General features: G+C 50.8%; 1 protein-coding gene across 5 annotated transcripts in view; it reads left to right on the top strand.

The window, feature by feature from the left end:
• Positions 1-24,533, top strand: part of LOC119405997 (polypyrimidine tract-binding protein 1) — a 150,622-nt gene that overhangs the window by 67,457 nt on the left and 58,632 nt on the right. For 2 of the 5 annotated variants that reach the window (XM_037672822.2, XM_037672820.2), the window contains exon 4: positions 7,002-7,037. The exons of 2 other annotated variants lie outside the window; for them this stretch is intronic. In XM_037672822.2, coding sequence (XP_037528750.1) covers positions 7,002-7,037 — 36 coding nt within the window. Of the gene's footprint in view, positions 1-7,001; positions 7,038-14,480; positions 15,926-24,533 lie in introns of those variants that run through there. One more of the 5 variants, XM_037672823.2, reaches the window with a different exon arrangement.

The following is a 24,533-nucleotide window of genomic DNA, read 5'->3' as shown; positions in this document are numbered from 1 at the left end:
TAGCAACGTCCGAATATAAGTCGGCGGTTGCTTTAAGAACTACCGTATGGTAGAGGCTACATAACGACAGGCAGTTTACGTGTGGCTGTGCGCCCTTTCCGTTGTTGTCGCACTTTTTGGACGAGTATATTGACCGTGATGTTCGGTCCTCCTCGGGCTCGGGAATGCGGCTGTAGTCCAGCCGCAGTCCTTCGCCGTCCTTCTCCGAACCTTTTCCCGGACGTCGTACATTAAGTAGCACGCTAGGAGCCGTGCCGGATTCTACGCGTGTGCGTCTGATAATTTCTAATTGATTGCTCTCTAGAACATCGCAAAGTTTTCTCCAAAGATCGCCGATGCCCCCCCCCCCGTGTAAAATTACAAAGGCGCGAGCCTCGGGCAACTACTCTTAATCGATGGCGGTGGGTCGTGTACATACGGCGTGACGGCGGAGGAAGACCTTGGCCACGAACGTTCACCCGTGCCCCCCTCTCACTCCCTACGCTGTCACCTCCTCACCCTCCTCCGCTATCGGGCGCGCGCTTTGTTTGGTCCGGCGGCCGCTACGCCCCGCCACACTTGTCGGATGTTCTCCTGGCCCCAATCTCCGAAAGGCCGGCTCTTATCTCGTTCTTCGATGCCTCCTGGCAAGCTGCCACCCGTGACGTCAAGGGAGACGCGGGGCATGTCTCGGCGTCTGCGGCATAACCAGATCTGCTGGTGAGGGGTGGCAGCCGGTCATGCCACTCTGGTGGATGGTATACGGTAGTAGTCGGTCGTCAAATCGCACGCACCTTGTCAGTTCCGCCGCAGCCGATAACGGGCACTTGACCATGCGGACAGTCGTTGCTGCTCAATATCGGGGATCGGGCTAGTTTCCGTGCAGTCATCTAGTTGCCGACGGGCACTGCAGGAAGCGAAAGCGATCGTCTTATCGAAAATTCATAAAATGTGCGCTCTGAATAATCCAGCATGGTGCATTTCACTCTGACTGTAGCCCTCCAACGCGGCGGTCCTCGCCGATAGCCCACTAGCCCCGTGCACCCTGACCATGCTTACGTCTCGCACGAGTCACTTTTATTATTATTATTATTATTATTATTATTATTATTATTATTATTATTATTATTATTATTATTATTATTTAAATATGCTGACAAAGTCGACTGCAGTGTTCCCCTCTCTTGCGGTCTCAAATATGGTGGCCAAACGGGGCGATGCCTGAACCTCAGGTTACAAAAACACAATCTGAAGGTGCAGAAAATAAATGGTTTCCTTGCCCAGCACTGTGGTCAGTGCGGCTGCACTCCCTTGTTTCACCAAACCGCGGTCCTGGCAAAACATGCGGATGACCAGGCAAGACTGATCAGTGGTGCCACGGTTATTGCCAAGGGAAACTATCAGCAAGCCCTCGGTTGCAAAGAACTAAATAACTGGCGTTTCTTGACTATCCAAACCGTGGTACACACTTTTGACAAGCATTCGGTTGCTTTTCATCTTGTGCATTTGTGTATCGCGTCCATTCTTACGTCCGATAGCGTTTTCTATTTAACTTCCTGACGCCTGTTACGCGACAGTTCGCGTGTGCCCACGTAAAGTAGGCTGACACGCACGCGCGCGTACACAATAATAGAGTTTTAGTGCTGGGGACCCCAAGCCACCTGCGCCCCCAGGCCCGCGGGAACCCAGCAATATCGTTTTCGAAAAATCTCCACTTGGAAGTGAGCGCTTGTCTTTGTTCCTTTCGTTCCCTGCGCTGTTCAACACTATGGTCTCACTTTCAGGAGCGCTGCATTGTTGCCGACGCGGTGAAGCGTCCAAGCGCGTTCAGGCAGTGGTAACGGTAACCAAGGAGACACGTCCTGATCAACGTGGTTAGAGTATAGCAGAGGCACCGCACGATTCTTTATGTATCTTTTTTTCACACCACCACTGTTTGCGCAGCCGTGGAATGAACCACCGACAGCACGTCTTTTTCCATCTGGCACAGCCGTTGCGTCACAGCGAAAGAGGCAAATGAGGAAGAAAAGGTGTTCGCCAGGAGTGGCAGAAAAACGGCCCTTGACGTTCAGCTTTTCTCGGACAGTGCCCCCTCCACGTGGGCGGAGTGGGCGACGGCCGCTGTGTTCATTGTGCCGCCTTCTGAAGCGATGCTCAGTTCTTTTGTGGACACCGTGGGAGGCGGCGAGATGGGTTTCTGATGGTGCGTGCGAGCGTGTGTCCACCGTGTGACTGCACGGTCAGTGATGGACCGTGGCGAACTGCGTGGGAGTTTGCGCTTTGGAAAAGGGCTCCGAAGACCAGTCTGGTTGTCTGCGAATATAGCAGAGGTACAGTCGACTCGTGATTTTTCTATGTGAGTTTTGTTTGCCGGTGCTCGCGGAGGCCTCCCACTTGCGAAGCCCTGCTGTAGGACCGGAGTTCCTGTTCTAACTCGGTTGACACTACCGCTGACCCGAGAACGTACAACAGTCGGGCTGTTAGGGCGTGTTCCATTGATGTTCCGGTTAACATTGAAAAGAATCTACTTCGAGTGTCAAGGAGACTGCCGTTTTCGAAGTTGGAACACATTTCGAAGTGAAACACAACGTGAAAAACATTTGTGTTTGGCACTGCGGTGTCTGTTGGTCGGAACGCGCTCGCTGCTGCACGGTGAAGCCAACAGACCTGCTTTTGTGCATTGACCATCGTGCCAAGGCCCGATTGACGTCTTCGGTTTCGCTGGTTGGTCGTTCTTTCGTCATCGGTGGCGTGCCCGAAGTGACGTCAAACCTAAGCGAAACTTGGGCGTGTTTCACGCGCTGTTGAATAAAATTTCAGTGTTGCCAGGTTTGGCTACATTCGGCCAACTAGGCTGACCTTTTAGGTCGGTGGCGGCAGAAAAAAAAAAAAAAACGACTTGGCTATCTTATAGTTACCCGGATTTGAACCAAATTATCAGTGTAGCCAAGAAGCTTTTTCTGCCGCCACTAGCCTAAGAAGATAGTCTAATTGGCGCGATGTAGGCAAACCTGGCATCCCTTGGTAATGTAAGGACAGCGTTAACAAGGATCCAAGGGAGCGCTTGTCTTAAGATGCCGATCGTGACGTTTAGCGTTTGCGGTTGCCTCTGGCATTCTGAGCAAACCGATCGTCCGGCCGCGCGCGCTTTTGTCGCACCGGAGGGCGACCGTCAATAAATTGAAAACGTGGGCGTGTTGGTAAAACAGTCACAAAATGGGCCCATCTGGGCATCCAGTCGGACCCAAAGGCGCGGGTTCAAGTATAACGCATTGTACACTGGCAGCGACGCCTCGTGTTCGCGTCTGTCTTCGGGCCGCGTTTTTTTTTTTTGTTGTTGTTTCTGGGTTCGGCCGTTGTTTGTCTCCGCTTGATGATTGTTTACACTGGGTCCGTCGGGTCGGGTCGGCTACGGTTCACGGTGCTCGGCCGGCGCGGCCCTCTATGGGCCGCGAGCCCCGGGTACAGACTCCGCCGCCGCCGGCTCCTGCGTGATCGGGGATATTTTCGGGGCTTTCCTAAAAGGACGGGCGCCTGGCGTCTAGTAGATGTGGTGGACCCCGGCCTTGTTTACACTTCTCCGCAGGGGCTTGCCTGCCTGGCTGCCGATCGCTGTAATAGCCGCCGGAGGGCTGCTTTCTCGCCCCCTTTGGTGGCCGGCTGCAAAACTGGGCGCACGCCTTGAGCCTCGGCTAAGCCTAAAAAAGCACGTGCTCTTCTTTGGGGCCGGCTGGCTTTCGTCTTTCGCAAGGCCTTCGCCGCCGGTCTGCGCGCTATGCGAGGTTGCGTTTTTTGGGACTGCAGGAGAGGGAAAAAAAGAAAAAAAAATCGAATGGCGGCTCGCGAAGTTTTCTTGAAGTATCGGAGGACGTTAGTCGTCGATTTCGCTTCATTTTACCGGCGGATTGCGGCCGTTTTCGACGTCAAGTGTTGAACGGAGCCTTGTTACGACCCTGCTTAATTATTGGTGTGAGCAGCTTGTGGCACGTCTAAAGTCCGTTTAAGCTTTACTTACCTTCCATCCAGAAAGTTCGGTGGGCAGTTGGGATTAGGAAGTTTGCGGGTATAACGTGGCGGCAGTAGCAAGCACAGGCTTTTTGCCCTGCAGTGGGCGTAGTCAGGCTGATGACTATGACGACCTTCCACAACTGCATCACTCTTTATTGCCCTGAGCCCAGTCCGCGTCACAAAGTAGCCAGCGCCCCACAACACCTCTTTTCCTTACTCCTTCCCCTTGGGCCCTCGAGCGTTTTCATGGTTGAATTCCATTTCCCTGAAGCGCTGGTTCGGACGCATTGTGTGTGTGTGTGTGTGTGTGTGTGTGTGTGTGTGTGTGTGTGTGTGTGTGTGTGTGTGTGTGTGTGTGTGTGTGTGTGTGTGTGTGTGTGTGTGTGTGTGTGTGTGTGTGTGTGTAGTCTTTGTCCAATAAAGTGCGGATGGCCCCACGGCGCGTGCGCGGAACAAGAGCAGGCGCCAGCAAGCGGTCGCCGCGGGCACGATAGAGGTGCCCTTGTGCTCTTCTCTCATAGCGAGCACGGCGTCCGCACCCGGTGTACATCGGAGGTGCTCCCGACGATTGCCCTTGGAGCCACGCTCGCAAGTTGCATCCGCCAGCGCGCACGGTGTAGTATCCGAGCTTGTTTATTTTGAATACCGCTCTGCCACCCCCCCCCCCCTTCTCTGGCAGAGGGCTTCTCGACTGATTTGTTCATCCCATGCCACGGCGGTATGTTAGCGGTTATTTTTTTTTTTTTTTTTCGTTCTCGCTCTCTTCTTGGCCCCTGCTGCCGCCGACGGCCCGTCATCTGGATCGGGATGCTTGTGTTTACGTACGCGTGGGTCTGGCGTCTAGCGAGCGGCGCTGTCTTGTATGCAAGCGAGCGTGCGTGCGAGACGGGTTCTGCTGCAGCCAGCTCGCTCCCCCCGCTGTTGCGACTGGATGCCCGGAGGATTTGCTTTTCTTTCCCGCCGCCGACTTACGACGAGCGAAAACTCTTGCATTGCCGCCGCCGCCGCAGGGAGCGCGTGCTCCTTGGCTCGCGCGCCAGATTGCCCCGGTCGATCCTTGCGTGGTCTTTACTTTTTTTCGGTTCCAGACTGTTCGGGTGCACTGTTCTCGCTAGCCACCAGTGTGAAACCATGCAGGGAAAGGAGGGTGTTCCTTTTCCGGTCATACATGGAGGGTACTGGCCGCGTTCGCCTGTTCCCGCGCCATCGTTGTACAGGGAGAAAAAAAAAAAAGAAACCTTGTCATTCACTTGCAGACGCTTCCTTTTCAGTTCACACAGACTTCCAGAGCGTCGCACCACGTGCGCTTTCGCGGTGAAGCACGGCTACAGCACACGCAAACATGCGCAGTGCTTGTCGTTTGTCTCTGTTCTCTTAAACGTGCAAGCGATTGAGGAAAGCAAGTCCTGGCAAAGCTTCAGTAGAGAGAAAACAGTCGGCCGGAAAGCATAGCCTACTGTAGTAATATAAAGAAATATTTCTACGAAACTGATTGGTCCCTGTACGCCGCATCTACACCTCGAAGATGTTACGTAACATGACGCGTGGCGTGACCATTTACAAGTCTGTTCACATGCTGAGGTGCACAGCGTCGACCAAGATTGAGGACAGCACGCGCACCGGGCAGGCTGTCGTGTTTGTCGACTTCTGCAGGCAGAGAATAGAATGTCTCATTCTTGGATTCTGCCAGCTCCGCATGAAAAAATAAAGAACCCTTGGAGGGGGCGTCACGTGATTCCGCTGGCCTCGGCAAGCCAACTGCCTTCGACGCGGCCCCTCCCGACCAGCGCGCGGTGCCATCTGGGTAGAATTAGCCCCCCCCCCCCCCCCCCCCCCCCCCGCAGCAAACGCAGCCAAAGCGAACCGGCTATTGGTAGCCCTTTCCTTCCACGTGACCCCCTTGAATTTTTAACGCGAAAGTGTTTTATGCCGGAGTCCACCAAGACTTCACTGACATCATTGCCATCATGGATGTGACGTCGGTAAAAAACACGAACAGCTGACAAAGAAAACAGAAGAAACATTTTCGTTAATTTGGATGATCTGGGAGTCGAACCAAAGACCTCTTTGTGTGCGACGATGGAGTCTTGCGCTTTACCCACTGCGCCACCGACGCTCATGCATGGACCTTTACAAACGCGCCCTATATCTCTCACATCTTCTCCCTTTCACAGTGACCTTGTTAGCGGAGGGGCGGTGTCGCCGTCTTGGAGAGGTGAAGTACTGCGTCGTGACACTAACGAGCACCGACAGGGCGCGTCTCTCGTAATCATATCGTGGTTTTGGGACGTTAAACCCCAGATATTATTATGAGTGAGTGCTTCGGTGCAGTGAGACATTCCCGCGGGCATCGGGGCGCCTTCGCGCGTTCACGGCTCAAGCTACGAGCTCTGCCTCTCGCGTTCTTGAAGCCCTGTGTGGTAGGGTATGCACGAGCAGAAGTGTAGGTTACCCAATTACTGAAGAGCGCACAGCTTGCCGTTCCTCTCCTCAAATGACGACGTTTTCCATGAACGCGTATACTACTACTATTGATTATGTGCTTGTTGATGCCACCTTTGCGCGGGATTAACCGTACGCTGTCCGGCTTTATGTTAACTACGTCAGCTGCCACAAAAGTTTAATCTTGAGTCTTCGGGATGGAGATATGCCACCAGGCAGGCGTCGACGTAGGTGCGTCCTCATGAAACGGTGCTATCGCCGCCAAACTCCAGCTGCCATTGTGCAACCTCTCATCTATCAATGTACAATGAACACTGAACTATTCTTTTGTGAAGACACGTTTCAGTCTTATACCGATTCCTATGACGGAAGGATCAACCATGTTTTTTTTTTATGTTTCAAGATTGTCACGTGACGCTCCCTCCTAGCTTTTTTTTTTTCCTTCCTCCATGCAGTTTAGTAGGTGACACGCGGTCGGTGCGCAGAAGAAAGTCACTAGTGTTACTGTACCTTTTTGTTTTGCGAGTAGATAGCGAGGTAAATTCTTACGCGTTTGTTTTTTCCCCCTACAGGAGGAAAAGGAAGGCAATAATCACCCGGACCTCTCTGTGAGTCCCCAGAAAATTGATTTGTCTTGGTGTAAGGCGCGCGTGCGAGTGTGTGTGCGTGCGTGTGTTTTATGGGGGTTGGGAGGAGGAGTGCCACGGCCGCTGGATGAAAAGCGGCCGTGGGAGTGCTATGTAGAGTGTCTGAAGTGAGTTCTGGAAGTTTTCTGGCTATTTGGCGGGTTGAATACGGGAAAACACGCGAACGATGTGGCAGATCGATGACGCATGGAGTACGCCACGCGTTAGGCGCCGAGATGGTTTCATCCAGGAAGCGAAACAATCCGTTGGTGTTCCGAGGACTTGCGGGGGACATTGACACGAGTTTATATTCGCGGCGGGCGCTTTTTCCTCTTGAGATATTTCGCGCCACCGATTCGGTTTCAACGCTTCTCGAAATACTTCTCAGGTGGACATGCGCGGGATCCGCCGTGGCAGCCAAATGGCCGCTGCTGTGCTCAAGGACGCGGGTTCGGTGTCCGGCCTCGGCGGCGGCATTTCTATGGTGGATAAACTGCGGAAAAACCCGTGTGCATTGTTTCGTTGAACGTTAAGGAACATTGGAAATCAATTCCGGAGTCCACGCTTCTGTGCTGCTGCCGTCAACAGCCCCGGTGTCCGTAAACGTTAAACAGTTTACGGACAAACCCAGCACTTACAGAAAAATCTGGTTTCACGCTTTCGGATATCGGGAATCCGGGGCCGTTGACGGCAGTAGCTGAGCTACTAGGGACATCTTGCGGTGTTTCGTCGAACTTCCTGTTTTGTCTTGCTCTTCTCAGTCGTGCGTTTGCTGCGTCATCAGACGTCAACTACACTCAAACATTGTAACGAAGTGGCACCTGACACGAAAGTGGCTTCGTTGTATACGGACATTCGTTATAAACGTATATTCGCGACACCGAATAAGGCTATTTATTTAATGCGTTATAACCCATACTTCGTTATATCCGTGTTCGTTCTATCGAGGTTTGACTACCACCTTTGCTAATCCGTATGGTTATCCGGTAGCCCCCGAAAGCGCAAATGGTAAGTCTACGGACAGACTAAATTGTCTTGTATTGCTTTAGCGCAATTCAGTGTGATCATGAAGAAAAGTGACATAAGCAAGCAAGGAAAACAAAAAAGGACAGGCGACAGGATGCTTGATTACGTCCGTTTCCTCCACGTTCATACTGAGTCGCGCTACAGCCATACAAGAATATGATGCACCAACTCGTCCGATCAGCAGTGCGTGTTGAAATTCTCTATTTAATATGAAAGGGCAGCCATGGCTGCGGTCTTTCACGTGATGCCGATGTAACAACTAGAAGCGACCGCTGGCCTGTCAGTCTTCCATCTCTGGTTGCTCTCAAGAAGGGCCGACGCTTTCACGTGAAGACCGGCCGTCTCTGACGGCTCCTTTCTTTCTTTTTTCCCGCGATCGCTGGTCGGAAAAAAAGGGGTAATCTAAATTCCATCGCTGCGGAGAGCGTGGCAATGATGATGGCTTGCTTGCCCTATGCAAGGAGGACCCCCCCCCCCACCCCCCCCCCCTTCCCCCTTGGAATTTTCTCACTTGGCATTCTGCTTTTACGTACCGCGTTGTACTTTTTCTTCCGTGGCGGTGCTCGCTCCTATTTTTTGCCTCGTGTGCTTTTTCTGAGTAAGCCCGGGGTCGGTATACCTTGCTGCGCCGACAGGTAGCTGGTATCTCTTCCTATATTTAGAGGGCTCAGTAACATACTACTGGGAAGTTATAGGTGCTGCAGTGTACGCTGCATTTATTCGCGAAAATTTGTCACCCCGTTGGTCATCAGGAAACCACGTGAAAAAATTCTGTTTTCTTGATCGGGAATCGAACCCGCGGGCTCTGCGTGACAGGCAGATGATCTTACTTTAGGGCAACGAAGGCACCGCTACGCGGGAACGGAGTATATACGTCTCTAAGGCTGCAAAGAGACGGCCTCGTGATGAATTGGTCGCAGGTTCGGTCCCTGCCAGCGGCAAGTCGTCTATTCGCACACTTTACTTTCTTCACATTTATATCGTAATTACTACAATACACTTAAGGGTGTGTCCAGATAAGATCGAACACGAGGTCCCGGTCACCATTCCCAATTGTGATGAAATTTACTGTAGGTCTAGGCATTACACCCAGAATAATGGTTTCGCATTTAGTTTTGCGAAAAAAAAATTTGTTCGCCTGAAAAAAATATATAAACATTTTGGCCGCAAAAAACGCTTTTCCGCCAATTTCGCGATTTCTGAATTTTGAGCGCACCTGGGGAAAACTTCTTCGTCACAATATTTATTCCTGTTAAAGAACAAGTGAAATGCAATCTTATGAGTCTATTATTACACTTGCTTGTCGAAGCACTTTTGAAGAAAAAAATCACAAACATGGCAAATCGCACAAAATACCTTTATTTCAGGAATTTATTGCTGCGAGCAAGTTAAAGTGAGGATAATAAATATCGGTACATATTCGCTTTAATACTTTCGCTCTCTTTTAAAATAATTTGCGTGGTTTTATCGCGCTCCGTTTTACTCGATAATTGGGCTGAAACGTAAGTGATTTACCAAAAACGCCAAACTTTGAAAATGATTTTCTCAAAAAGGCCATTTTTAATTTTTTTTTTAAATCCCTCCTACTGAAGTCAAGGACGTCATCTACCATTGTGCAGAAAAAAACGTTGCATTATTTTGGTTGCTAACAAGTTATAGTGCGTCAAATGTGACCATGCCAGCCTAGCGGCCGCGTCGTTCGTTATGGGCTGGAACTCGGATATAAGTAGCTAAAAATACTTGTACGTGACATAATCACAAATCAGCAGCTCCACACCAAGAAATGCGCAGCCCGGTGTCATGGTTCAGCAAGCTTTGTCTTGCGATCAGCCGCTTGACAAACCCGCAGCAGCGGCTGCTCGATGCTGCGGGCGCTGACATTACATGAGTGCCGCTTCGACTGCGGATGAGCCCCGCTTGAGCGTCAAGCTACGCTCAGAGGACAAACGAGAGAAGGAATGCATCACTGTGAAAGATAAAGGCCGTTAAGTGCCAACAAATGTCATAGTATGCAACGAAAACACTGCCGGCGATTTCCCAGTGAGCGCCTCCAGTAGTGCGCTCATGTGTTGCTTTCTCTCTTCGGATGGCCTAAAGATAATTAGGTTCATTCTATGAGCAACATATGACACAAAATAAAGCCATTGACATCTAAAGAAAGCTGTCATACGTGCTTCCGATGGTCGAGCAACTCAAACTGCAGTTGTTCATCTCGTGCCAGAACACTTGTGTCAGCCGGCTGTGAAAAGAAGTGTGTCCAAGTCCTTTACTTCATTAAAGCTAGAACCGCTTTTGCAATACTGTATTGTTGGGCGTCCGCAGATAGAATATTCAACGCAAGTCGAGCGTTTATCACGATATTATGCGGCTTCGGGCATAACAGCAGAGAAAACAAAAAAAATACATCCGTGCTGTATTGAATGCGCTCACTGTTGAAATTGCCGGCAGAGTTTTCGTTGCATATTATGACATTTGTTGGCACTTAACGGCCTTCAACGTTCACAGTGATGCATTCCTTCTCTCGTTTGTCCGCTGAGCGTAGTTTGGCGCGCAAGCGGAGCTCATCCACAGTCGAAGCGGTGCTCACGTAATGTGAGTGCCCGCAGCATCGAGCGGCCGCTGCTGCGGGTTTGACAAGCGGCTGATCCCAAGACAAAGCTTGCTGAACCATGACACCGGGCTGCGCATTTGTTGGTGTGGAGCTGCTGATTTGTGATTATGTCACGTACAAGTATTTTTAGCTACTTATATCCGAGTTTCAGCCCATAACGAACGACGCGGCCGCTAGGCTGGCATGGTCACATTTGACGCACTATAACTTGTTAGCAACCAAAATAATGCAACGCTTTTTTCTGCACAATGGTAGATGACGTCCTTGACTTCAATCGGAGGGATTTAAAAAAAAAAAAATTAAAAATGGCCTTTTTGAGAAAATCATTTTCAAAGTTTGGCGTTTTTGGTAAATCACTTACGTTTCAGCCCAATTATCGAGTAAAACGGAGCGCGATAAAACCACGCAAATTATTTTAAAAGAGAGCGAAAGTATTAAATCTAATATGTACCGATTTTCATTGCCCTCACTCTAACTTGCTTGCAGCAATAAATTCCTGAAATAGAGGTATTTTGTGCGATTTGCCAAGTTTGTGATTTTTTTGTTCAAAAGTGCTTCGACAAGCAAGTGTAATAATAGACTCATAAGATTGCATTTCACTTGTTCTTTAACAGGAATAAATATTGTGACGAAGAAGTTTTCCCCAGGTGCGCTCAAAATTCAGAAATCGCGAAATTAGCGGAAAAGCGTTTTTTGCGGCCAAAAGTTGTATATTTTTTTTTTTCAGGCGAACAAATTTTTTTTCCGCAAAACTGCGAAACCATTGTTCTGGGTGTAATGCCTAGACCTACAGTAAATTTCATCACAATTGGGAATGGTGACCGGTACCTCGTGTTCGATCTTATCTGGACACACCCTTAAACAGTACAACTAGCGTCCCCTACTCCTTCCTTTGGTTCATTATATGCTGGTTTTCATTAAACGAGAGTGTTTTCGTAATATTTGGCAATGGGTTGTAAGGGCGTGTAACACGTTACGGCGTAATAGCGGCCAGAAGGCTCCGTTACTTCGTTGTAAACGATAATTCGTTATAAAACGAATGTCACCTGATACTCCATTATGCGGCAATTTGTTTATTTCGTAGTATCCGTGCTTGTTATGCCGAGGATCGACTGCTGAATCGTGGAAATGTGCTTCGTGTCGGACTGCGCAAATAGTGCCGGAAAGTATCGTGAAGAGGGTGGCGTGGCAACGCTGCATTGTGGTACCATCTTGGCTGGGGATACTGCCATGCATACTTTTTGTACCTTTCTTTATTTGCTGTGCTTACTGTCAAACTTGGAAGAAATGTAGTCACATGTAATAGTCATGCAGCCTCCTGAATGCGCCAGCAGAATGGAGTTATTCTTTAAATTTCAACGAACTCGTGTAATTCCAGGTTTCAGCTGGGAGGAACCTTGCTTTTTCCAATTCCTCCTCAATTCCCTCGTGCATGGTTTTGCGGCCGGAATTTTCCGGCACTGTGCTCCTGCCTGAACTGACATTCCGTCGAATGTGTAGTATTCAAGCCCATTGTAGAAGTGTAGCTGTTGTTCGCTGAACGCCACCTTCGTATTCTACAGCGTCTTCGTTGAAGTGACATATTTAAGCATTTTCGTCGACACGAGCCTTGTGATACATGAGCGCGCACTTTTTTTTTTCTCTCCCAGCAGTCGGCGCTGTGCCTTGATAGAGCTTCACGTGACAGCTTTGTTTTTCCTTTTTTTTTTTGCTTTTGATCGGGGATCAACTTGATCCAACAGCTGCGCGATCTTTCTTGTAAGCGAACCTTTCCAAACCGTTTGCGAGTCTTGTTTGACAAGGCTGATATTCTCGGAATCCGTGTCACCGCCACGAAATGCCCCGGGTCAGACCGTCGTCGCATTCGCACTGAGCGGCATTTGCTCCCAGGAACGCCGCCGAGTGACTGACAGCTGCTGCTGCGCGAACAGAGGCTGCGATGCGTTTAAGACCGCACTTTCACGACTTTCAACTTTCACGACGAACTTCGCGCGTCAAGTAAAGGCGCGGCGGTACGACGCCGGATGTTCGCTGTGTCTCGATAGACGCGCCGTGCGCCACCGTGCGTCGGTCGAAGTTCGTCGCTGGGATGTCGGTATGAAACGCCGCATGTCAGTGAGGGAAAGAAAGCATTCCGTCCTCCACGCCGCATGTATTCCTGCTTTTAAGACTCTGCTTCGGCCTGACATCGGCAGTGTTGGTGCGGCGTCGTTACACATACGGTTTTGCAGCGCATTACAAAGCTGCAGTGCGTCGTGCTCGCTCCGTGCAATGTGGAGCGCACTGTCGAAGTGTTTCGTATATGGAATGACGCTCAAGGTGAACCGCACAGTCGAAGTAAGTTCGGTTGTGTGTTCGGTCTGGGGTATGCCCGAAATCCCCCACTCTAGAAGTCTTCGAAGACCAAAAAAAAAAAAGCAAATAAACAATATCCATCGAACAATGGGAAGAAGAGACAGCCCTCGAGGATGCGACGTGGGAACGCCTACCAGACACGAAGTGCGAGAAAGGTGCCGGGAAAGGGAATCGGGGAGGGAAGGTGGAGGCAAGAATCCATAGCCCCTCTGGGATGGCCCGCGTAATTAGGGCTGCCACGACGGAACATTGACGTGAAGGGAGGAGACGGGGGGGGGGGGGCAGTGGACTGTCATGCACACGCAACGACTGGACGCGCAGCATCATCGTGACTCAGCGCTGATGGCAAGGAAGAATGGCCGGCGTGCGCTCGTCGTGTCGCTCTTGGAAGTCGGAGTCTGCGCGGACGACCCGTCTTCTTCTTTTGGCGGCAACAAGTGCCATTGGAGAGAGAAGCCCGCGAAACAGGCTTCTTTCTTCCTCCCTCGCGGCCGCTTTGGCGGTCGTTCTCTCTTCGCATTCCTGGACTTGCTGCTGGTTGTTTAGTTTCTTTTTCGGCCAACCAATGGCAGCAGGGGCTGCCGTGTGGAGCGGAACGGGACGAGTCTGCCGAGGAAGAGGAGAAAAAACATTCGGCGGAGGACGACGTGCGCGATGAAGAAGAAGCAAGAAATGCTGCGAAGCCGGGCCGCCGAGGGAGGGCGCATCGCCCGCTGCCGCCTCTGAAGCCGTCATTTCGTGGAGCTTTCAAGGTTGTGCGCGCTCCTCCGAGCCATTGCTGCGGCGGCACTTGAATGGCGGCGCGGCGATGGAGGAGAGAGAGAGGAGTCTATGTAACGCTGCCAGGAAGAAGGCGGCGGCGGGGGTCCCGCGCAACGATAACGACGCCAAGTAAAAAAAAAAAACCGTGCACGAAGTAATCGAGGCTCTGGCGCGCGCGCGCCGGACGCCGCTGCGAGCTGCGTCGTGCCGCGCGCTTGTTGCAGCAGCAGCAGCGCGGCGGTGGCAGGAACGCGCCATTTTCTTTGTAGCTTTATTTTGCGCGCGTACTTTTTGCGTCACGTGACAAGCGATGCGCGTCTCTCTCTCTCGTCCAATGGCGCGGGTTCCCGCGTGCCCCCCTCCCCCGCTCTTCCCGTGATGGAGAAAGCGTGACTCTTCTTTGAGGAGGAAGAGTAAGAGAGGAGGAGGTTTCGAGGAAAGGGCATGCCCGCCCGCGCAAGGCACCTGTCGTCGAGGCTAGTGGCGCGCTGCCTCGCTTTCCGAAGCTTCGTTCTTTCTCTTTCTCAACTTCTTCGTCTACGCCGGCAGTCTGCGCTACGCGGCGCTCTCGTCGTCGCCATACCTACTCTCTAGACCGGACGCGCTGTGTGCGCGCCTCCCGCGCACACTTTCGTCTGCTGCCTCGGCTCCGTTTTCCTCCTGACCGTGCGCGCCAAGCACTTTGCTGCTGTGGCCGCTTCTCTTTTATTTCTTCCCCCCATTCACCCGTCACCCCCTTCTGTCACTGTCATTTCCTCGGTCAAGCAACGGCTCTCGGTCACAAACTCTTCGCCGGCGCGCGTCGCCACTCCGCCGCTCTGTTCTTACTTCATCAAAACTTTTCCTCTTCTTCTCCCAACTCCAAGCCAACGGCCAGTGTCACTTAAAAAGACGCCTCTACTCCCTTGTACGCTAACAAACTTTTGGGCGGGATAGCCACCCCCCAGTGGTGCAACTCTTCCACGGCGTAAGTTCGCCCACGCTGTAGTTCCATCGCCGCTTCATTCTCAAGTCTTCATACTGCCAGGACTGGAAAACTTACGCCGCAATCCTTCTTTTGGAAGAGGAAGACGACCTCGGGGAACTTTTATCTACGGGGACGAAATCTACTCTGCACTCCAAGCTCGGATTATCTACTTGATCCCGAAAAAAAAAAAAAACCCCACCGACGTTACCTCGGAAGCTCGTCCCGTCCATTTCTCGCGAAGTCGTCGGTGCAGAAATACTGCAATAAGTGATCCCGGTGTGTGTTGCCCTTTCTGGTGTGTTTTTTATTACGTGTGATACGTGTTTTGTGTTTGTCGTCGTATTTATTAGGCATCGCGAGTGAGAGAGCCGTGAAGACCTGTCACACAAGTCTTCTGCTACTTACCTGGCCGCCTCTTCGTGTGAGGTTCGACGTAACTCAGCGGCGTGTTTCGAGCAAAAGAGGGCCTCGAGGACCGCAAGAAAAGAGGGTCCCCACAACCGTTCGACCTTGGAACGCCGCAGGTGTGCCGAGACACAATTTTTTTTCTTCTTCTTCTTTGTACGTGAAGCGGCGCCTCCCAGCATAAATCGTCCCAGGTCGCCTTGTGGAATTCAAGACCCGAAAAACTTTTCACTCGGGGAGAAGAAAAGAAGCCTTTCAACCATTGCTCGGGGAGGGACTTTCTTTTGCAGCTCAAAGCGGCGTGACACCGCAACAACAACCCTTTTGGTTCGCTTCTTATTTCGCCGCCTTTGAAAACTCATAACCCACCCGAGGACAGGATCCGAACTTAGGACCACCGCACTGAGCTTCAGCGGCGTCGGCGGCGTGGGTGTTGTGATCTTTCGGTTTTTTGACCACGCAGTTGCGCGAGTTCGCGCGCTTTTTTTTTCTCTTGTTCCCTGGAACGGCGGGTTCCCGCGAGACCGTACCGACGACAGATAGCGATCGCTTGTGCATTTTTTTGTGTGCTTTTTGTATCGAGGGTGCGCGGGTGTGTGCGTGAGCGGTGCGACGCCTGAGAGTGAGAGCGCGAAAGTTTGAAGTGGCGAGAGGAATTCTTCCCTTCTCCTTGCGTGTTGACAGTCGACGTTTCACCTTCTTCTGTGCAAAAGTGTGTGCGAAAGAGAGCAAGTAACCAAAATGGTGAGTAGCCGGTGCTTGTTTTCCATCTTACACTTGGCTGCATCTTCTATTCTTGTTTAATAAAATGCCGGTCCCCGTCTGTATTGTCTTTGTCGTGTTGTTTGCTTGACGCTTGTTGTCGACCGGCTTTGCATAACCTTCTCGCCTAACCACCCTTTCCTTCGCTGCTCCCTCATCCAACAGCGCCTCCTTTCCCTGCGACTCCCAAAAGCCGGTCAATGTGCGGTCTGCTATGAGACTCCTCCGGTCACGCTGTTTTTTTTTTTTTTCTTTTTTGAGGACTTGTCGCTGTCGTGACTTCTGATCCTCGTACAATATCCCCTCCAGGCGCGTATTATGATGCACTGTGTGCAAATGCGTGAAATTTGCATAAATTCCAAGGCGCTCAGTATTCCATTCCAAGAAAGAAAATTGAAGAATGTCTTGTGCGAGTTTCAATAATTAATGTTAATTAACATGTAATTAAATATCTAAATAATCTGCAATCAGTCAGCTTCAATTCTTGCATGAAAAGAATCAAATATTAGGCCCGAAATGCATGCCCAATCTGTTTTTTTTGTATTCATTTCGAGCAAAGAAAAATGATACTGTTGACGTTGGTCCTGGAACGCGGCACGTCGAACGATCGTCGAACATCTTACTAGTGTCTCCAGCGAAGTGATCCTCCGGAGCAACACGCAACACTGTGAAGTTAAACGACCCGTAGTCGTCCACTCGGGAAGCCTGCACAAATGTGCACACTGCGTTTCCAGCCATTTGAAGAAACACGCGGTGCGTGACGCGCCTTCGTAGTTGATGGGCACACCACCGTTGAAAAGGATATTAGAACGTGGCTGGTGCCCCACTGTTTTTTTCTTTTTTTCCTTGAAAGGTGCCCTCTCCCAGAAAAGGAGTGGGACAAGTGCCGTGCAGTCGTGTGAGAAAGTTGATTCAAAACTTGTGCGAAATACCAGAGCAAGTCAGCTGCATCTCGAACCTAACTTCATCGAACCTCCGTTTGTTGACTCGGTAATCTTTTGTTGTTGCTTGACGTTAAGGTTACTCCTTTGCGAACACTAGATGTGCACGAATACACGGTAGTGTCGCCGCTGTCGATACTGTTGCCGAAGTGTGGCGACTTACTGACTCGCTGTTTCTGTAAAAGGTACGAAAATTTCACTCAAATTCAACCTGTCTGCACTGCAGGCCTTCCCTAGCTGGCTACACGTTTAGCCGTTAAGGCACCAATGGTGGATTAGCGATTGAGCTGTCTGCCCCCTTTTCAAAGTTACACTGAAGAGAAAAACGATCTTTCTTATATTAGTAAATAACTCTTTCATAATTCCAAAATCACCACGCTCGCCGCGAGAAGTCACTTGGTAAGCGAGAAAACGAGCAAAAAGGAAATGCGGGTGACGACGCCACCTTAAAATTCCCGCAGCAAACGTCGTGACGTCATATATTATGAAGGCGTCTGCTATGTCGTACGTAGTTCCTAATCGGTAAAAATGAATTACATTGACCTCGGGGAGACCCATCGACTTGACATACCAAGTTTCAGGAAATTTCATTGAGCCAATGTCGCCGAAAATAAGAAAAATACGCTTGGAAATCCGTGACGTCACGTGCGGCGATTTGGCGGGAGACCTAAAAATGAAACCTTGGCCTTGATTTTCTCCTATAATAATAAACCTATGGTGGCGAAATTAACGACACCAGAGTTCTCAGAGTATGATTTATCAGTCTAAACTGATTAATTGTTTCACTTTATTGTCCCTTGGTTTCGAACGATTGGTCAGTCGGTAGCGAAGTGGCGGCTCCGTCCATTTACAAAAGGATGTCGCATCCGGCGCGCTGGATCGAACGTGTGTGGCGCCGTTCTGTGAGGCATCGGTGACTCCATGCCGCGGTGTATGGGCGGCGGCATGTCGTGTAGCGTACACAGGTCGCCAACTCGCAGCGCCCATACGACGACGATAAGAGGAGGAAGGGGAAAAAGAATGTTGCGTCGAAGGCCTCGCGCGAAACGTGGCCCTACGTACGGGTCATTTTTAACCCCCCCCCCCTCCTTCCTGGGACCTTGTGTTCCGAAGCGAGCGGCGGCGTTGCGAGAATTCCTCCGCACTGGGGACTTGCGCGTGTGTCGTGTGTCCCGCTTTTCGTTTGTTTCATCGGGTGTAGATATCCGAGCCGTTGTTGGGTTATGGCGTACTCTCTTGAAATCGCGTCATTTGTACAAAGTTTTAAAGATAATGGTTGGTTTTATCGTGAGAGACGGCAAAATGCGTGCGTACACGGACACAGTGAGATCCAGGCAACACAACTGTCAACCGAGGGGGGCACCTTGGTAGAAAGTACACAGAAAACTTGTCTGCGCATGCTCACGGTATGGTAAGGCCACCTGTCACTCGGCCACTCGTTACCAACTTGGCTCAACTTCTATCCGCTCGTTTGAGCTGCCACGTATTATACCACCAGCTCGAGAACGAAAGACCGCTAGTGACATCGCGAAACGTCATTTTGTTCGCCAATGCTGTTCCGAGTCGCCAGTTAACGACCCGGCTTTCAAGCAATTCTTCATTCTTGTCACTCGTTGACTTTGGCGCGGAGACTATATCCTTCCGATGTGGGGCTGGTTATAGGGCTATTCCGATCGACTCACTCCTCGCTCCTCCACTCGCTTATATGGCTACTTCTTTATCATCTGTGCATGATCATCATCACAAGGCCACTGTTATGTAAAATAAAATGAAAAAATAGCGAAGCTTGCGCTAAGTCGCGCTAGGCTGGGTCACAGCAGAGCTGTTAAGAACATAGCTGGTCCTGGCTTGGCTTGGCTAGTCTTTTACCGTCTCACCTCTCTTTCCCACCCTTTGCTGTAGTCAAGACATGGCTATGCTCGCTATGGAGGCGAAAATGTTTGAGGCCCGTGTACTTAGATTTAGGTGCACGTTAAAGAACCCCAGGTGGTCGAAATTTCCGGAGCCCTCCACTACGGCGTCTCTCATAATCATATCGTGGTTTTGGGACGTTAAACCCCAGATATTATTATATTATGGCTATGCTCGCTCTCGTCAAGCAATTTTTTTTTTCGCCAAGAATTTATGTATTTCTCTATCTTTATTTGACTTCCTCTCTCGCACATCAGAGTTATTGTATCCCACACCGGAAGCATGGGCGCACGTGTTCCGGCAGCGAAGCAGAAGACAACGAAGAGAGCGCGTGCCGGTTAATGATGATGACAATTTTCCATCTACGACACACGGCCAACCTCGAGCATAACAGCTCTGCCGTAACAAGGAAACGGCGCTGCTTTTTTTTTTTTTTTTCAGCCCCGAGTGCACTAAACGTAAAGACAAAGCGGCGTATGCTATTGCAGGCAGTGTGTGTGTGTGTGTGTGCGTGCGTGCGCGCGCTACAATTGACTTGTGCTCGGGGAAAAACTAAGCTAAATATATGCACGTCCCACCTCCCCATTCGTTCCCATTTCTATTCCCTTCTTTCATGTTGGGGCGAGTTAAGAGTTCCAATGTTAAAAAAATTGACACCTATGCTACACGTCTCGAGTTCATATTACATAAAACGAAACGGCCAGGAGAGCACAAAGTCGTAGGCGGCTAGATAGATACATAGATAGATAGATACATACATACGCACGCTCAATGTCGCAGAAGTGCGCTAAGAAATGCTTCGCATTTAAAACCATAGCGTACCTAAAACGAGGTTACTTATGCCTAGGCCGCCCGTCTCTTCGAGTCCACGACGCAGTAGTGTTTTCCCTTCGCTGCACCTGCCATCTTGTGAGCGATAGACCCTCTCCTTGAATATGCGAGTCGTTAGCTGTGCACTGCGCTGCGTGGGCGCTTATCGTCGAACCCCCCGGCTGGACGTTTGCGGTGTCCCCGCGACGTCCGGTGACAGATCCGTGTCCGTGCCTCAGCCGCACGATGAAGCCGTGTACCGGTTGAGGCCGGCGGTATCGGGAGTGGCTACAGCGCTTGTTTGCGCTGTCGCCCCCTGACGATACACGCAGGAAGTCGCAGGGAAAACGACTTCTGTTATCTCGCGGTGCGCCCATACGGCATACGATGGCCAAATGAAGCCGCGTGTCTATTCTCACGGCAATCGTGAAAATATGGGTGGGCCTGTTTTGCCGGTGTACCGTCCAGCGTCTCCTCAAGTGCCTCCTTGGTTCAACCGTCATGCTTCGTCGCTGATCTGTTATGTCGGAGTCGTGTGCGAAAACCGCCGGCTAACGGAGACCTCGGGATAGCACCCGAGACATTTAATAAAGGGGCAGCGCGGGATCGAAGTTCCCACGTTGAGCTTCTGAGGAGTGGTGCGCGTGTGACGTTAATTTATTTAAGCTGTCTTTTCAAAACCTAGAAGGCGCACACGACCTTGAAAACAAACTTTTTTTTAACGATGAACCCCGACCCAGGGAAGCTGTACAATCGGCGTTTAGTCGTCCAACAACCGGCTAACCTCCCCGTCTTTCCTGCTATTAATAATTTCTGGCGTTTTATGTCCCCAAACCACGATATGATTATGAGACGACACCGTAGTGGAGGGCTCCGCAAATGTCGACCTCCTGGGGTTCTCTAACGTGCACCTAAATCTAAACGCACGGGCCTCTACCAATCTGCCTCCGTCGAACTGCAGCCGGGATTCGATCCCGCGACCTTCGGGTCAGCGGTCGAGCACCATAGGGTCCATAGCCACTAGACCACCGTGGCGGGTCTTTCCTTCTAATAAGTCACCGTTAACCGTGCAGTTACCGCGGTACTTTAAGCTCATCCGTACGGCACAGTCGATCTTATGAAATGCGTGGAGGCGAAAAGGGGGAACAGAGAAATTAAAACGATGTTCCGAAAATGTCCGCGTGTTTGTCAGGCTGGCTAGCTAGCTAATCCAGGCGGCGCGTGATGACTATGGCGGGTGCAGTGACCGTATGGGCACACGTTTGCTGCATGGTCATATGGTTTTCTCTGACGAGGAAAAAAAAAATCGATCCATTGCCCTTCTTTCGTACATGCAGTCGCGGACACGGAATAGTTATGCTAGAATGAAACATTAACACGCAGGAACAGTGACACTATAGTCGGTTACAACTTAAGAAAGAATGAAGGGTGGAAATTCAGGCATGTTGGTAGCACGTAATGAAAGAACAGCGAAATAGACAAGCACAGACGAAGATAACACGCCCAGCGCTGCCATTAGAAAATAAAAAAAAATGTCAGTATTTCGGATTCTTTTGTATATTTTCACCTTTCCACGTCGGCGACACTCGCTTATTACAGAAAGCTTCAGTTACTGCACTGACGACGAAGCGGGCATCCACGGCGGTTTAACGCTGACACGGCGGCTGCGCTCGTACAGCGGGCGGCACGGCTTCGCACTGTCGAGTGATTTACGCGCGCTCCTTGTGACGTCGCGAGCGCCGATGATGCATGTTCGTCGCTGGTTGTGAAGCAGCAGCTGTCGAAGGCGTGTGCTGCTGCGCTGTTACAATGCTGACATGTGTATGTGTGTGTGGAAATACCGCTCTTGAAACTCACTCCGACGCTTTTGTACAGTCAGCGACTGCTTCTGTCTTGTCTGCGGTGACGGCGGTACCGCTGTCCTCCGAGCACAAAAGGGAATATCATGTACGGGTGCCCCCTCACCAGAAAACCGGCTTCGCGAACAGAATAGAGATGATTAGTATGAGCACCAAAGCGTTGAGAGTGCCCCATCTCCAGGAAACCGGCTGGTGAACACAAGAACGCAAGAGTTCTGGGCCTCCCTAACCAGAAAACCGGCTTCGCGAACAGAATAGAGAGGATTACTATGAACACCAAAGCGTTTGAGTGCCCCATCACCAGGAAACCAGCTGGTGAACACAAGAACGCAAGAGTTCTGGGCCTCCCTAACCAGAAAACCGGCTTCGCGAACAGAATAGAGAGGATTAGTATGAACACCAAAGCGTTTGAGAGTGCCCCATCACCAGGAAACCAGCTGGTGAACACAAGAACGCAAGAGTTCTGGGCCTCCCTAACCAGAAAACCGGCTTCGCGAACGGAATGAGAGGATTAGTATGAACGCCAAAGCATTGAGAGTGCCCCATCACGAGGAAACCGGCTGGTGAACACAAGAACGCAGGAGTTCTGGGCCTCCCTAACCAGAAAACCGGCTTCGAGAACGGAATAGAGAGGATTAGTATAAGCACCAAAGCGTTGAGGGTGTCCCCCTAACCAGAAAACCGGCTGGTGAACAAAAGAACGCGCGAGTTGGGGCCTCCCTATCCATAAAACCGGCTAGCGAACAGAATAGAGAGGATTAGTATAAGCACCAAAGCGTTGAGGGTGTCCCCCTAACCAGAAAACCGGCTGGTGAACAAAAGAACCCGCGAGTTGGGGCCTCCCTATCCATAAAACCGGCTAGCGAACAGAATAGAGAGGATTAGTATAAGCACCAAAGCGTTGAGGGTGCCCCCCTAACCATAAAACCGGCTGGTGAACAAAAGAACGCAGGAGTTGGGGCCTCCCCATCCAGAAAACCGGCTAGCGAACAGAATAGAGAGGATTAGTATAAGCACCAAAGCGTTGAGGGTGCCCCCCTAACCATAAAACCGGCTGGTGAACAAAAGAACGCAGGAGTTGGGGCCTCCCCATCCAGAAAACCGGCTAGCGAACAGAATAGAGAGGATTAGTATAAGCACCAAAACGTTGAGAGTGCCCCCCTAACCAGAAAACCGGCTGGTGAACGAAAGAGCGCAAGAGTTGGGACATCCCTAACCAAAAAACCGGCTCGTGACAAGAATAGAGATGATTAGTACGATCACCAAAGCGTTGAGGGTGCACCAACACCAGGAAACTGGCTGGTGAACAAAAGAACGCAAGAGTTGGGACCTCCCTAACCAGAAAACCGCCTCGTGACAATAGAGATGATTAGTACGATCACCAAAGCGTTGAGGGTGCACCAACACCAGGAAACCGGCTGGTGAACAAAAGAACGCGAGAGTTGGGGCCTCCCTATCCAGAAAACTGGCACACGAGCGGAAATTAGTATAGGAGCCTTGAGTGTGCCCACCTAACCAGAAAAGCGGCTCGCGAACAGAAGAAAGCGAGTACAAGAGAACGCAAGGTCTCAGAGCCCCTACCGCTTGTCTTCCAGTACTATATTTTTGTTAATTAATGCAAGGAGCGTACAAAGGAAAGGTTAGAGGCCACTGTACCAATGCTCTCTCTCAATTGAATTTACATGAACGCAGCAGCCGGTAAGCTCCTCCAATTTCCATGACGTCAAAAGCTTCTCTCAAGAGCACTTCGTTACGGCTTGTCGTACAGGTTTACCTGTGTCGATACTTGTATGTTTCTGAACTTGAGTGTTCCCAGCAAGTTTTATCGGATGTATCCTGGTGTTAGTGTTCGGTTACAGATATTTTAATCTATACAGCTAGCGTGTTTTTTTTTTTTAGTTCTTTCGCCTGGGCATATAACAACATTGTAACGCTTACATAATTACAAATATGGTACAGTACTTCTATGACGACTTACCGACTTGTACGAAAGGTCTCGCCTTTCCTAGTTTCATCTTGTAGGACTTGCATTGAGCGTCGTTTTATACCTAATAGTAGTAATTAACTATTCGTTCCTCTTATCTTTTTTGCCTATTCTGCGCTAAGCCAACATGACCAGTGTTTTCTATAGATTCGTTGTTTACGTAAGTTCGTGGTGCACTATCAGCTTGCATTGCTAACACGCGCTCCATGCACATGGCAGGCTACATTCAAATGGACGTTCGGTTCGTTCAATGGTTGGCATGTTTCGTGAGCTAAGGACGACGGAAATTTGAGCTAGGTGGTACGGATGCATGATAAAAGAACAGGCGTATGCAGGCACGGGCACCAGGCAATACGTGTGCTGTCTTGATCGCTACCCTTGTCTGCACACCCACCTTATTTTGTCATGTTTGGGAGCTTGCGCCGGTAACCGAGGTCTTAGTTTGCGTGCATGTGGTTCCTTGAAATACTGCTGCACGGTATGACGATATTGCGCGGCCTTGGTAGTCTCACCATTTTGCCCTGGCCACGAGAGGACGGGTAGCTCCCGTGTTAGCCCTGCGGCGACCGTTGACGCATTCTACGCTACTTTTCGGCATTTCCCGCGCGCGTCACTTCTACAACAACAGCGGGAAATCGCGCGGCTCTTTGTCGTCGTCGTCTCGTCCCGCTGGCTTCGTCTGCAGCCGCCATCTTGGGACGCGCTTTCTTTTCCCGCCCTCGTCGGTGGCTTCCGAGAATTGGCACCGGCTGGTGAGGGTGGTGGCAGGCGATGGGGAGAGGTCTGCGCGATGTTAGCGACACTTTTTATTATTTATATCGTTTATTCTCGTTCAAGTGCATCGCACTGGTGGCGGCAGTTCGTGTGCGTGCGAGAGCCCTGGGGGAGGAGGATGGGAGGAGGGGGCGCAGTGGTGACGTTGAGTGGCCTTGGCCGAGGTTAAAGTGCTTTCCTGTCTGTGTCGAGGAGGCGAGGCGCGGCCACGGACCGAGGCGCGCGCCTGCGGGCAGCCAACCGGCACCTCTTTCTCTCTCACTGGATTTTCCCTTTCCTTTGAAAGAGGGAAAGGGCGGAGGAGCGTAGAG

The sequence above is a fragment of the Rhipicephalus sanguineus genome, chromosome 9, assembly GCF_013339695.2.
Source record: "Rhipicephalus sanguineus isolate Rsan-2018 chromosome 9, BIME_Rsan_1.4, whole genome shotgun sequence".
Lineage (NCBI taxonomy): Eukaryota > Metazoa > Arthropoda > Arachnida > Ixodida > Ixodidae > Rhipicephalus > Rhipicephalus sanguineus.
Note: the sequence above shows the minus strand (reverse complement) of the source record. Positions and strands in the feature narration are given on the sequence as shown.